The 15,682-nt window shown below is 35.8% G+C and overlaps 2 protein-coding genes across 5 annotated transcripts in view; one reads left to right on the forward strand and one right to left on the reverse strand.

Moving 5' to 3' along the window:
- Positions 1-1,493: 1,493 nt before the first annotated feature.
- On the forward strand, positions 1,494-13,341 carry LOC101739960 (dipeptidyl peptidase 3). 2 transcript variants are annotated; one of them, XM_004926466.5, is made up of 14 exons: positions 1,494-1,617; positions 1,905-2,026; positions 2,465-2,617; positions 3,320-3,547; positions 4,434-4,560; positions 5,641-5,929; positions 6,007-6,260; positions 7,348-7,490; positions 8,483-8,594; positions 9,357-9,489; positions 10,307-10,430; positions 11,406-11,553; positions 12,353-12,526; positions 13,142-13,341. In XM_004926466.5, the coding sequence occupies exons 2-14, from the start codon at positions 1,907-1,909 to the stop codon at positions 13,300-13,302; spliced, it is 2,166 nt and encodes a 721-aa protein (XP_004926523.1). In that variant the 5' UTR covers positions 1,494-1,617; positions 1,905-1,906; the 3' UTR covers positions 13,303-13,341. The 2 variants fall into 2 exon arrangements, with proteins under 2 accessions (XP_004926523.1, XP_004926522.1); XM_004926465.4 differs by having other exon boundaries at positions 1,502-1,816.
- Positions 13,342-14,186: 845 nt separating this feature from the next.
- Positions 14,187-15,682, reverse strand: part of LOC101741298 (treacle protein) — a 47,523-nt gene continuing 46,027 nt past the window's right edge. For all 3 annotated transcript variants that reach the window (XM_062675015.1, XM_038018757.2, XM_021348215.3), the window contains one exon: positions 14,187-15,419. In XM_062675015.1, the coding sequence (XP_062530999.1) occupies positions 15,359-15,419 (61 nt within the window). In that variant the 3' untranslated portion in view covers positions 14,187-15,358. The remainder of the gene's footprint in view (positions 15,420-15,682) is intronic.

Raw genomic sequence — 15,682 nt, forward strand, 5'->3', positions numbered from 1 at the left:
ATTCGAGCAATTACCAAGCTATCATAGTTGCTCTTCAGGGAGAATCGAACTGAGAAAACCGTTGCCTTCCTCGAAAATTCGTTGTGACGTCTGCACTCTAAAATTAAAATTTAAAACGAAACCTCTCCTCCTCCTGCGTGCGTCGTATTCCTCAGTTCTGAGGGTCGTGACCTTTAAATAATCCTCGAACGTTCCACGTAGAAATGAGGTGTTCTTTCCGAATGGGTAATTTGTTCATGATGACTTGGTGCTGGCCAGTAGCATTCCTTCCATATGAGGCCTGGCTAGAAACCTCAATGGAAACTTCGGTAGCATACTTCACATCAGTCGGCCCGGGTACCCACTGACGCCGGTTGTTAATCGGATAATCCAACGTCCTCACATCAATATTAGAGCTCATTCATACGTAAAGGTTTTCTTGGGAAAATTACTAGTGGTGGGTTCCCGCGTCCTTCCATAGCAGAATTTTAGAGGCGATTTAGTTCCTCTGGGCTACTGAGGCCTTATTTCGGGTTAGTTGACCGCCGCCCGTAGCTCGGCCTTATATTTTTTACGACTAGGTAGGTGGCATACCGACGCCAACCCTCCTCTTTTCTCATCCGGGCTTGGGACCGGCAATGGCAAAAACGAAACCACTGATTGTAAAAATAAAAACAGTACTAACTTACTTACAATTAAGTCATCGCGGCCAAAAAATATAATCTATCCCATGTCTTCACATTGAACTTGGCTGAAGATCAGGTCTTGTGGGCAGGTAGGTACATTTTTTAAGCCGATATACGCAGCCAACACATGCTCACCAAATCACTTTCCCAGAGGTCGGCTTAAACGAAAATAGAGATAGAGAGAAACTAGAAATAGGGTTTTATTGTAATATGGCTTTGGGGATCTGAGGTATCAGTTCATTTTGGAAAAAATTGCTCAAATCAGTTGGGAATCTCTGATCGGCTTTCATTCAATTTTTATTTGCATCCGAATCGGAGGAAATTTTGAGATCATTGTCATAACTGATATATTAATCTGTGCATTGGCTAAAACTATTCAGCTGAAGAATGAATTCGAACAATTTTCTCTGCTATATTTTTTCTATGCCAGTCTACTAAGTCTGTTTGATAAAGGACTTTTTGGCGGGAACGCGAGGAGTTAAGTTGTGTGATTTGTTTTATTTTGTCTATTTAGTGTTTCTTCGGGTTTAAATGTGTAATAATGGTGGTTTATTGGTGGCTGCTGGACGTAACTTCTCGGGATCCTCCAAAAAGTCCACTGAAAAAATCTTAGTAAATGACCACAATTTTACTGAGATTATATTTCATCCCATATCATCTCAATTCATTTCATTTAATTTCACCCCAGTTGATTAGTGTCTCAAATTAATCATCTTCATTTCATTTCACTCCATAATATCATTTTTCATAAAAATATGATTATCTATAAATTAAAATAAGACATGACTTAAAGGTCTAAGTTACCAGATCATAAAATCTCTTTAAAAAAATCTGTTAAATATTATGTGTATCTGTGAAATGACTGTCACTCAATTTGTGTTGGCAAGCAGAATAGCCAAAGTTTTACGTTAAAAATTAATAAAATATTGTACACAAAGAACGTAAAAAATCAGTAAGTACGACACAAATTCGAGGTTATTTAACTTGTTTTGCTATTTATTTATAACATAAAAGTTCAATGATTCGGAATCTGACTATTAACCTTGCAAAATGCCGGCGTCTTGTAATTGCTGATTCACTAAATGGAAAACATAGAATTTGTTCTTCAGGTGTACAACAAAATAAAATCACTCAGCCGAAAAAAGTTAATGGTCAGTAGTTTTCTTAGTAGGTATATATTTATTAATATGCATTGCTTGTTTGGTTAGTATAGTTTTTTTTTTTTTAAATTGTTCACAGTCATGGAAGACAAGTCAAATTTTTTACTGCCAAATAACCAAAGATTCGTGGAGTTGGATAGTTCGCAGGCTTTTGATAATCTAACAACGAATGAGAAATTATATGCTCATTATTTGAGTCAGGTAAGTGAACATTACTTTTTAATTGACATCAAAAAAGGAGGAGGTTCTTAATACGACTGTTTTTTTGAAATAAAATTATTGTCCTTAAGACATTTTCATATTTGAACTAGTCAGATGAATTCCATAGAATAATACTAATATGAAAGAAATTAATATATTCAATACTGGTTGTAGGACGTCTAGTGAGTCCGCACGAGTAGTACCACCGCCCCGCTTATTTCTGCCGTAAAGCAGTAATACGTTTCGGTTTGAAGGGGGGTAGCCATTGTAACTATACTTGAGACCTTAGAACTTAAATTTCAAGGTGGGCTGCGCATTTACGTTGCAGATGTCTAAAGGCTCCAGTAACCACTTAAAACCAGGTAGGCTGTGAGCTCGTCCGCCCATCTAAGCAATAGCAAAAAATGCATTGTAACCCGATAATAATATTTATTGCAGGCTGCATGGAACGGTGGACTTATAGTATTGGTACAGACCAGTCCTGAGTCACCAAAGATATTCTCCTTGCTGCATAGAGTCTTTGTGGCTGAGCCATTAGAGAATCTTAAACAATCGGCTTTGAAATCTGGTGTATCTGAAGATGATTTTCAGGTAAATTAAAATATATAATTTTGATATTAGTATAAAAATGACAGTACAACTATAAGGCTGTAAGTAATAAATACTTTACATTCAGTATAGTAATGTTAAATCAAGACTTGAATATTAGAATAGATATTGGTGAAGTCAAAGAAATTATGCATCTCAACCTTATCCGACTGTGATGTGGCAGCACAAAGCCGTCATCATCCTAAACATGTCTTGGCGGATCCCCCGGATTCACTCTCAGTGCTTTGGGCCTGTCAAGCACCAGTCACCGCCCTTGTCGATTACGACGAAGAGTTCGACGAGTGAACTAATCCATAGATACAGCCCACTGAGTTTCTCACAGAATCTTCTCAGTGAGTAGCGATTCCGATCCGGTGACAAATTCTGCGAAGCACTGCACTGCTCTTTTTACGTCTATTGTTAGCAAATTCTCTCAAATTGAGCCGGTGCCTATTATTTTGGATAGAAGCCAAACTTTATCAAGGGTAGCACATAAGCAAAGCTGGGTGAATTAACTCAAACTCATAATCAATTAAGAAAGAGTTGGCTTGCATTTGTCATTTGGCATGGGTTCGGTCACCTTATGATCAGTATTGTTCCTTAAGAGATGTTAGAGGTCTTGCAATAAGAATAAAAGCAAACCTTTCTTTATTTAATAATTATCAAGTTATAATAATACAATATGCAACTGTATATCTTTCACAGGCTTTTCTCGTCTATGCAGGAGGTCTATTTGCCAACAGCGGTAACTATAAAGGTTTTGGTGATACAAAGTTCATTCCAAATTTACCAGCTGAATCATTAGAATTAATTTTAAAGGCATCTAAAGCATATGAAAATGACAATACGCACATACTAAAGTTATGGCAAAATACTAAAAATGCCATTTATGGGCTTGCACCCAGATTAACCAGTCTTGGTTTAGCTAATAAGGTAATTAGTATTCATATATTTTTTTCCTAAAACCATAACTTATGTGTTTTTGTACAATAAATCACAAAAGAAATTGCTTCAATTTGTTGATCCAATAAAACTTTGTTTACAAGTGCCTTTTTTCATATAAGAGGAACACTAATTAATAATTTGGATATTTTGCTTTTTATTTAATGTTTTTATTGCGTAACTTAAAAGTGGTTTATAAATTGCAATTTCACCACCATTTTTATTGCCCAATTATTATCTATAATGATAGTGGTCACTAACTTTGTCATAGTTTCTACCAATCAAACCAAACCTTATCTATTACTTAAACACACTATTCAACATTAGATATTTGTATTCAAAATAACAACAATGCAATGATACAACTCCTCAATGGACCCAGCAGACTGCTCTGAAAAATGTTGAATCTGATTGCAGTGCCATCTATGGATATATCTAAATGTTATTCCAAACTATGCAGGGATTCATATAAAAATACACAAATTTCAACAAAAGGAAATTAGGAAGGTTTCGGTGATGAAAACGCATATGAAAGAAATATAATTACAAAATAAAAGATATGCTAAATTATGTTTTTAAATCAGTTCGATTTAGTAATTGATGTCTGACTGCTAAGTTGTGGATTTCTGTCACTTTAATTATTAAAAAAAAAACACCTAACTTAAACTACATATGAAGTTAAACATAAGTCACACTTGACATCACCAACACTAGACTTGTTATCTAGTGGCTGTCTTAATCCCAAGTTTACTGCTGAGAGAAAAATTGTCTGGATCTATTGATTTATATCGGATATTTCTTAGGCACCTAACTAAACCATAATCAGACTGTCATAGTGATTATGTAGAAATATTTTTAAAATAATTATTAATAACAGGGGGTAACAACATATTTCTCAAGCAACTGTACCGAAGAAGATTCGAATCTCGTTAACGATTGGATGAAAACTAAACTCATAGAGGCGTACATTTGTCGTACGTTCAAAACTGTTGCTGATGACGGCTGTAAGTACACTTAATATCATCAATAGATATATCTTTATATATATAAGTAGCTAACCCGGCAGACTTCGTAGTGCCTCAATTGCTAAATAACAGACCTAAACTTTTGTATAAAATAAACTTAAAACAAACAAAAGGAATCTGTCCAAAAGGATAAACAAAATTGTTATTTTTATTTAATTCCCAGCATTTTCATATTTATCTCCCTTAAAACCTTCTCTGGACTTCCACAAATAATTCAAGACCATAATTAGTCAAATCAGTCCAGCCATTCTCGAGTTTTAGCGAGGCTAACGAACAGCAATTCATTTTTATATATGTATATAGATAGAAGATAGATTGTACTGTACGCGTGAGTGTCACTGAAGCGCTTGACCTATTTGGATGAATTTTTTTGTATGCATTTGGGTAGCGCCCTGGATGGCTTAGATTCACAAATCAGCCCAGAAGATGGCGGTGCAATCGGTATCTAGGTTATTTATCTATACTGCAACTAAACGGCTGGATCGATTCGAATGAATTTTTGCAGGACAACGTCTGGCGGCTCCGCTAGTCTTAATTTATATAATTCTTCTGCCTGTGTGTATGTTAGTGAATTCCCACTAGATGGCTAGACCAATATTGATGAATTCGTTTGTATTTGTTGTGGATTCGAGAATGGTTTAGATGCGCAATTTGGTCCACAGCGCAGTACAGTAGTTTAAAAACAACAAATATATATTATTATATAATTATTCTGTTGAAATGTATAAGGGTACGGTAACAAAGTCATATATATATGTAATTGCTGTATTTTCCTTGTTCATTTGATGAGTGTAAATTTTCCAGTTAAGAAGGTGTCTTGAAGTAGATGAAAAGGGCTTTCAAAGATTCAGCTACATACAAACAAATAAATATACTTATATTTAACAAGTTATTAAGGGTTTGAAAAAAAAATTTTTTTTCTTATAAACATTTCTAGCGTTCTTATGATCTGTTGACGACGGTGAAATTGTCGACAGCTAAAGTACTTTAACTGTGTTAATAAATTATGAATTATATGTATCTGTGATTCACTGATTTCAATAAATTATTTTATTTCAGTACCCCTATACACCATTCATCTTGCCAGCGTCGAAACATCGTCAAAACCACCCCTAACGATGGATAAAGAATCGTACAAAGGCGCTTATTTCCAAGTGACACGCGGCGATTACTCACCCTTACTGAAGATTGTGAACGAACATCTAACCACAGCTCAGGAGTACGCAACAAATGATAATGAGAAGAACATGCTCTTGCATTATGTTAAAAGTTTTAAAGAAGGCGATCTTAGTGAGCATAAAGAGGGAAGCAGATTTTGGATAAGAGATAAGGGACCTATTATTGAGACGTGAGTATGAGTTTTGGAAATGTTGTTTGATATTTTTACGGCTGTTATCAAAGTAGCTTATCTATTTTTTTTCTTAGATATCAAGGTTTCATTGAGACATATCGTGATCCAAGTGGTCAGCGGGGTGAGTTCGAGGGTTTCGTGGCGATGGTCAACAAGGAGATGTCCAAGAAGTTCGGCAGTCTCGTCGATGGCGCTGAGAGGTTCATTAAACTGTTGCCCTGGGGTGAAGACTTAGAAAAGGATTCGTTCCTGCGACCCGATTTCACGAGTCTGGACGTTCTAACGTTTTCCGGCAGTGGTATACCTGCGGGAATCAATATTCCTAATTGTGAGTTTATTTTTTTTTTCAATCTGACAGACGAGCGACTATATCATTTAACAATATCATTAAATTGCCAATATGTCATAGAAAGCTTAAGGCGAAATTTGTGAATAAGTTATGCCTTTGAAAAACAAGAATCCGAAAGTACAAGCTATTCGTAACAAGAACTGACATTAACTTGTTGATACTTGTAGTTTTACATAATAGAACTTTGTTGTTATTTCAACTGAGACCCACTGGACTGGATGGCTTAAAGTGCTCTAGCACTTTGAAGAATTTTACGACTTTACTCTATTATGAGAAGAGAAAATCGTGTATTACACACTTTTAGCAACCGGACATTAAATAACAAAAATCTATTAATTTTGTGAAATCTTTATAATTTAGATTTCAAATCACAAATGAAAAATTATAAATTCCGACAGTTTCAGAAAAAACTGAACAGACCACCGCATGTATTGTCATATGTAGTGCATTATTAATATATGAACTTAGGCTACACTAATAACTCGTCGCTTATTTTATCCCTAAACGACATCCTACATGATGAAGTGATGTGTGCAACTGAGTTTTTAAATTTTTCAAATAGCCAGTTCGATTGTGTAAACCTAATAATATATGTGTGTGTTTAACAAATTTCAAAAATCAAATCAACCAAAAAGTGTCACGTCACTGATGCTTTTCCGTCGTATTTTATGTATCTATACTAATATATAAATCTACAGTGGTTTTTACGGATGTTCCGTTATGACTACTGAACCGTGCATCCGATTGACTTGAAACTTGGTATCCATGCAGAAAATACATGTACTTAATGGATAGGCTAATATTTATATGAGTTTTGGACTCCCTACACCAGTTAGTTGTGGGGGCGTGATGACAATTTTTGTGGGGGTGAGAAATAATAATATTAATTTTAAATGCCCAGCGAAGCGGACGGGTACAGCTAGTTCCTTATAAATTTATTGAAATTGATGAAGCTTCCTTGAATATTAGAGTTCTAATAAAACTACAGGCATACGAATTTCTTAAAAAAAATAATTGACGGTAGTTAACAATGCATAGAAAAATAGCTCGTTGGTCCTTGTTTCAGATGACGAAATCCGTCAAAACGAAGGCTTCAAGAACGTGTCTCTGGGCAACGTGATCCCCGCCGCGTACAAGGAGTACACTATACCGTTCCTGTCTGATGCCGACAAGCAACTACTGGAGAAATACAGAGTTTCCGCCTTTGAGGTGAGCGGTTTTTTTTTAGCTAATACTTCTTTTAAGACACAAAGGAGAATTCGCGGTGAAAACTGAAATCGGTTCCGGAAAAAGCGTTTGAAAAATGTCTCGATTATTGGATAATTCGTGGGCGTGAGTATCTTGGTTCTGAAGGAGCATAGTTTGACTGTGAAAAAAAAAAGATCAATATTTAACATTTTGTGTGCATTATGATTTTTTAGAGTAGTTATTATTATAAAGTTGGTAAAGATTTCGCCAAATAAGGAAAACTTACGTTCATACATAAGTACACACACCGTTGCCAGCCTTGAGTGGCCGAAATCTCAGTTCCACTAAGTCAGCGACCCTTCTGCCCCTCAAACCGGAACACATGATGTCCAAATTTTCTTAAGAGTTGTGTTAATGTCCAGATAGGAATTCTGAGTAGGAGTGAAGATTGTAGAATGTACTTAAAACGAGGAGGCCATAGTCGCGTTCCTATGTTTTTTTATTTATTGCTTAGATTGGTGGACGAACTCACGGCCCACCTGATTTTAAGTGGTTACCGGAGCCCATAGGCATTTACAACGTAAATGCCGCCTCGAGATATGAGTTCTAATGTCTCAGTATAGTATAACGGCTGCTCCATCCTTCAAACCGAAACACATTACTGCTTCACGGCCGAAATAGGTAGTGCGGGGGTACCTACCCGTGCGGACTCACAAGAGGTCCTACCACCAGTAATTACGCAAATTATAATTTTGCGGGTTTGATTTTTATTACACGATGTTATTCCTTCACCGTGGAAGTCAATCGTGAACATTTGTTAATTACGTATTTGATTAGAAAAATTGGTACTTGTCATCGGGATTCGAACACTGTTGCATCGCTACATACGAATGCACCGGTCGTTTTATCCTTTAGGTCACGACGACTCAACTCTTATTATTAATGTATAATAATAAATATTGTATTATAATATGAAATTAAATTCTGTAGTGACGTATCGTATGTTCCACCAGGTTCAAGTAGGACTTCACGAGCTATTAGGACACGGAAGCGGCAAGCTGTTGCGACAGAATGCAGATGGAACGTTCAATTTTGATAAAGAAAAAGTCAAAAACCCTCTGACTGGTAATTATTTTTATTTTATTTTTTTATGTGCGAGTTCAATTCATTAAAATATCCATATAATAAACTTTAAACTTGGCAAAAACACTACATTAAACTTTCACCTTGGAAGTTTAAAATGATACTGTATTAAATCTAATTGAATTTAAAAATAGTGTTCACCAAGCTATTGAATTTTCTCCTTAACCACTGACAACTGAAGATCTAGATTCTATATTCACTTTAATTAAACTTTTTAATTAAACATATAATATTATAACGATGTATCTATCACTAGAATGAAAAATATATTTTTTAAGCTATATTGATATGACATTTGAAATTTTTTTTTGGCAAATGTCCATTTTTTATTGATAAAATTCGTCATTAATTGCCACTAAAAAAGATCTGTTGATAAGCAGAGAATAAATTATGTTAACTCTTATCTCATCGTCTAACTATATATTTTTGGTCCTTTCGATATCACCGAATAGAATTAAACAACTATATAGCGTTATAACTATGATTGTGTTAAAATTACAATATTTAATACAAAGATTTATTCTCATTAATTCATTTGCATAAAACAATGTAATGATGACGCCGCTACCATGTTATTTATTAACCAGCTATCCAACTCAATAACGTGCAAATGAGAGCGGAAGCGAGAGCCGTGCCCGTGGACCGCACTATGAGGCGCTAACGCACACCTCACCGGGGCTCCCTTCTCTATATTTTATATCAATATACATATTATATTAGTAATGTTGTTTTTGTGTGTTGCAGATAAAGGTATAGAATCTTGGTACAGTGAAGGTGAGACCTACGACAGCAAGTTCACAACCCTGGGGTCCGCCTTCGAAGAGTGTCGCGCTGAAGCCGTCGGACTGTACCTCTCTTTGGTACCAGAGATACTTAAGTAATTTACTAGTTACAATTCAATACCTGTTAGTAAACGTTAGTATTGCCAGTAGTGGGAAAATCTTGGTACATACTACTTTTTGGTAAACATAGGGTGTCATTAGAATAGTAGAGCATCCAATATTCTTGTCAATGTCATGTCCTGCCAATACTGAAGCTGCTTCAATAGAGGCGGGTAAAATTGAGCTATGTACCCTTGAAACTGGAGCATCATTTTTAAATAGTATCATTACATTCAAAAGTCAATGCTGTTTCTTGGACCAATCCTTAACAATATAGGAACAATACAATAAACTCTAGTTTCAATGCGTATCGGTTTTGTTATGCGCATTCTGTTAATTATACATTCATTGCTTAAACTACATCCATAAGTAGCAGGATTTTTTAAAATATAGCAATACATATATTGCAATTAATACATTAATTGAAGACGTGAGTGGATCAAAGGGCTAAGTATAATTTTTAAGATTTTTGAGTTTTTACATTGAATGAAGGTATGTGATTATAAACCATATTAGACCTTAAAACACCGGGTTTAAAGGCTATTTTTGGAAATTGCATGTGATGAAGGAGTTACGTACGAAGAAAAAGTACAAGTAACAAAAATGTGGTGCCTGTTTTCTCAAAATTAACAAATTGTAACAAAATATACCCGTCATCCATTCATGTCTTCAATTCTGTTAGTCGATCTCAATCCCGCGACAATTCCGTTTTGGCGGTAAATAACTGGTAGCTTATAATTGGAAGTGACATTAAATATCACAGAAGGTTCACTATAGAAACTAAAGGTACTAAGTTTTTGTCGTTCCTTCTAGAATTTTCGGGTACGAAGGACAAGAAGCCGAAGACGTCACATACGTTAACTGGCTCAGCTTGTTGTGGAACGGAGCCGCTAAGGCGACCGAAATGTACCAACCCTCCACTAAGACTTGGTTGCAGGTTAGTGTGTTATATGAAAAAAATATATTACAAAAGTGACTAAAAATTAGTTGATGTGATGTTTGTTTGGACAAATCAAACTGTAATTGTTTGAGAGATGTTACATTAATCGATGAACTTATGTTGTCTGGTTTCCATTACAATTTTTCATATTTTTTGTGTAGTAGATATTTGTTCTGGTTCGTTGGGTAGGGCAGTTGTTGACATCTCAGAGTTTCGACTTTCGTGATGTCTGTCTGTGCGCCCTTGTACTACATTAGGTGGGCCCTGAACTAGTCTGCTCTTGTTCTTACTGTGCTAAGCAAATTCGACGTAACCTCCGATAATATAATCTGAGTTTAAATCACTAATCGATCACTAAAACGACTGATCATCTTCTGATACGACCCCATGGGAATTTGTGGGAAGGTTAGCTTGTAATATTAGTTCCATTTTTTTCCTACCTATGCTGATAGCCTTGAGAGGCTATATCAGCGCTACCCTAATGTGTAGGTGAGCTCTCGGGGCTCAAACCTGACGTATTTCTAACACGAACCCTAGCAAGAGCAGTACATCGCAGAATCTACCACCGGATTGGAAACGCGACCCAGTGAGAAGATCCGACGAGAAACTCAGTGGGCTGTCTATGGGTTCATTTACTCGCCGAGCCCTTCCGAGGTCGGTGACCAGTGTTCCAATGCTCCACTCTGTCAACAGTGTAACAGAGAAGAAGAGTGACAAAGATCCTTAAAATTATTACTATCGAATAGCAAAATATTCTGCCGTGAAGCAGTGATGCGTTTCGGTTTGAAGGGTGGGGCAGCCGTTGAAACTATACTGAGACCTTAGAACTTATATCTCAAGGTGGGTGGCGTCTTTGCGTTGTAAATGTCTATGGGCTCCAGTAACCACATAACACCAGGTAGGCTGTGAGCTCTTCCACCCACCTAAGCAATAAAAAAAATTGTAAAGTTAATTGTAATATTTAATATCCAGGCGCACGCCCGCGCACGTTTCGTGATCATGCGTCTGTTGGAGCTGGAGGGGGGCGGCCTGCTCACCGTCGAGGAGTCCGAGCCCGGGAAGAATCTCCTGTTGACGCTACAAAAGGATCGTCTCGCTACCGACGGCAAGAAGATCATTGGTAGGTTTTTTTCCTACCTAAGGTGATAGCTTTGAGAGGCTATATCAGCGTCGCCTTAACTAGTAGATGAGATTACGGGGCTCAAACCTGATGACGTTGCTAACACGAACCCTAGCAAGAGCCGTGCTTCGCAGGATCTACCACCGTATCGGAAACGCGACCCACTGAGAAGATCCGGCGAGAAAACCAAAATATGCTATGTGCAATTTTAGATTTTTACTTTTTGACTTTTTCGTATAGTTCACAGCCCTATCTACCGTATAAAAAAAAACTTATGCCTCTATTATAGCTTTAATATTTATCTATAGCTTACATTTGATTCTTAAAAATTCACCTTCATATAAAATTTTATACGAAAATGTTTTTACTCGTTAATTCAAAATAGATTTTTTGCACATAGCAGATTTTGGTTTGACAGCGACGATATAATAACAATACAATAGTATACAATAACTCTACATTACACCGTACGATTGCAGTTATTAGATTTGTTCATAGTATTTGCCGCGTAAGCTCGTCTCCACACTAATAAAGCGGTTTTGCTTTGCGATTTATTTTATGGGATTACATTGGCGTAATAGCCAAATGCCTGAAATTTAACTGTAGCCAAGACAGAGTAATAGACCGTAAATACATATGTACGTACACAATATATAATGTATATACATAAATGTAATATGTCTTTCAGATAAATACGAACATCGCATTAACTCACCTACAATCTGGCACAAATACAGAACACGCATTAGATCGCTTCACACTGAGTATACATAAGTGTATTTCTTGTAATCTTTTGCAGGCGATTTCTTGGTGAAACTTCAAACGATAAAGGCAACCGGTGACTTTAGTGCGGGCGAAAAACTATTCAATAAGTACAGCAGTCTCGACGAGCCCTGGGGCCGCTGGAGAGATATCGTTCTAATGCATAAACAGCCTAGAAACATCTTCGTTCAGCCCAACACCTTCCACAAGGGTAACTTTATTCATTAAAAAAAATCTGTACACACAACATAGATGTAAGTAGAAAATCAATCCAAAAATAAGTACTTTGTAAAGAAATATCCATTGAAAACATACGATTACTTAGTTTGTAAAAACGTCTTCAAAACATTTTGGCGACACAGCTTAAGACTTGATTTTATTTCATTCTTCGAGAGAAAAGAAGCAAGTCCAACAGAGTTACTAAGGCAACACAGTATGTTTAATTAAGTCAACCATATCCCAGTAAAAATGGCAACAGTTCACAAACTGTGAGCACTGGTGAGCCTACTGCACGTTGCGAAATGATAAATATATCGTAGAGCCGTACATTATGCGGTAGGCGGCAAAATCAGGTGACCTTAAATTTAAAAAAACATGTGCTATTCACACGCAATTGAAGTAATCTTTAGTATTTTATTTCATTCACCCGCGAGCTAGGTCCTATAGATGTATGTTGGTATCATTTCATAAAATTTCAAATCACAACCGTGCCATCTTTTTATTTTATTTCAATAATACAAAAGTTGATGATTCGGGCATCTATATTTATGCAGAATATTACCGTTATGGGCGTACAAAAAGTTGATATATAATGTATATATTCCAGGCGACGCGGTCGAGCTAAAGCGCTACCCGGCGACGGCTGAGGGCATGGTCGCGTCGTGGGTGGACAGGTTCCCCAACACGAAGGTCGACGACATTCTGGAGAAGTTAGCGAAAGAGAATAGCAAATATTTTGCTGATCTTGAACCTTTAACTGCTGCGTGAACTTATTGACCACGTTTAGTAATAAATATTGTAATGCTATTTTTTATGTTTTACTACCCGCCCTCGCTTCACTTCCGGAACTGTAATTTATTATTGATTTCTCCACTATTTAATGGATGTTATTATACATATAAACCTTCCTCTTCAATCACTACCTATTAAAAAAACCGCATCAAGATCCGTTGCGTAGTTTTAAAGATTTAAGCATACATAGGGATATAGGGACAGAGAAAGCGACTGTTTTATACTATGTAGTGATAGTGATTTAGTAGATTATTGAGCTAAACTTCTTAAAACTTCTTTCTTTCTCTGTGACAGAATTCATAACACGTTTTTAGGATCGAGTATACACCACCACGGGGGATACAGGCGCGTTTGCCCATCTACACCAATAAAATTTTATATTTTAATAAAAATAAATTGATCTGATCGATGTCAATAATATATGAATTATTAACCATAACTCAAAAAACTACTGGTCAGATATTGATAAAATTTATGTGACAAATGAAAAACATCCACTGTCAAATAAAAAAGGAGCATTAAAATCGCTTCATCTATAAAAACTTCTAAAGTAACACAGAAGAAAAAAACAGTTAAATTGAGAACAATCTCCTTTTTTGAGGTCGATTAATAATAATAACGTTATTTTGATTCCATAATAATGTCACATGATAAACTGTGTTTTGATTATTTATGAAACGAAGTCGAGACTGCTCTGGTTCCAACGACGAAGCCGCTACGGGAATGCTGCCAAGAACTATTCGAAATACAAGAATAGCCGGGATAAAGAAATAAAAAATGAAAACAATTACATTGTCGCCCACACTCGGTTCGTGTAATGATAATATATATCGTCAAATTTCTTAAAATAAAAGACATCGTTCGCAACTATATAATTTATTATTCACATTCAATACAAAACGTGTGTAATGAATATTTAACATACATCGTCATCACGTCACGTGTGAACTAACAGACAAATATTAAAATCATTACACACCAATAAATAATTTGAATTCTAAAAAAATGTAATAAATAAGTCAAAATAAACGACAAATTCATAAAACATTGCTTTTTAAAATCACTAAGGTTTTTTGTTAGGCTTTTCTTTGTGATATTCAGAAAAGGCAAAAATATATTCGCTTATACAATTTTGTATACAGAATACTGGTCGTGAGAAACGAATACGGCGTAGTTAGCTAAAAGTGTAGACAAACGCAATCCTATACATACCTTGTGTGAGTCTATAACGAGTCAGTACTACAAATAGTTAAACCTAACGAAATCTAAGCACCTTTCTATTCGATTACTGTTACGATCTGACTTAGCATTCAATACTTTAAATTAAGATAAACGTTCAAACTTAAAATTGAATTGTCGCATAAAAAAAATGTAAATACACAATAATAATACAACTATGAAAAATTATAATAATAATAAAAAAATTGAGTAATACGTATTTGTGCAAACACTAAAATTGTGTCACTCTGTCTCTTTCCATGTAATGCGGACTATAACAAATCCAGTCACTTATGTTTTTATAAAGGCACGTAAGAATCAATATACAATAAACACCTAAAAAAGTTCACTCGGCAAAATATTACATTTACTTTGTCATTACAAAAACTTGTCCAGCTTAAAAAGCTATCGAAACAAGCCCGAGTTAGCGTCAGTAAGCTTACAAAGATAATTGATTAATTCTACATTCGTCGTAAATTAATATGCGCGTGCTACATTCTAATCGTGAGATTTCATAATAAAAAATCTCAGATACTTTCAAATCCTATTAAATTCCAGTTGAGATTCTAAACAATACTTCTGCTTCCAGACTTGCAGTCTTATGATAAGCATCGATTCGGTGACGAGACTATTATTAATTTGTTTTGTCTAAGATCTAGGTTTTGGCAAGATTACAATAGATACAGTCAAACTACCTCTATGGGCTTCATGATCAAAAGAACAAGGTTTGTTTCGTGTTTATTTTAGTGAATCCTAACAAATGCTGAGTAACTCGAAAAATCAAATTACTTTTCGTTATAATCAATAGTTCCTCTCAGCCAACTTTCTCAGAGCATTCTGCACCGTCGCCTTCGCCTTTAGATGGGACAATGGATCTGAAAACAAATACGTACCAGAATTATAACTTACATAGTGACGTCATCGTCCTTGTCTGTGTCGCGGCAAGTGCTGCTTATTGAATGAATCTACTACGCATGAATATGTTTCTGAATAATGTATACAATGATATCAAGACCTGGATGTGGTACGAAATTGTCGAGTGATTTATTAAAGCTATCTACATACTGATTGTAACGTTTGACCGCTGTACATGAACGTCGGACAATGTACACTTTGAGGACGAAGCATTAGTGCGGTA

This window comes from Bombyx mori, chromosome 22 (assembly GCF_030269925.1).
Source record: "Bombyx mori chromosome 22, ASM3026992v2".
Classification (NCBI taxonomy): domain Eukaryota; kingdom Metazoa; phylum Arthropoda; class Insecta; order Lepidoptera; family Bombycidae; genus Bombyx; species Bombyx mori.

Excerpts from the sequence above, each read along its gene's own strand:
- LOC101739960 (XM_004926465.4), top strand. The coding sequence starts at position 1,684 with ATGATTCGGAATCTGACTATTAACCTTGCAAAATGCCGGCGTCTTGTA. Across the intron at positions 4,561-5,640 it reads AACTGTTGCTGATGACGGCT|TACCCCTATACACCATTCAT; the intron begins GTAAGTACACTT and ends ATTTTATTTCAG. Across the intron at positions 9,490-10,306 it reads TTGGTACCAGAGATACTTAA|AATTTTCGGGTACGAAGGAC; the intron begins GTAATTTACTAG and ends CGTTCCTTCTAG.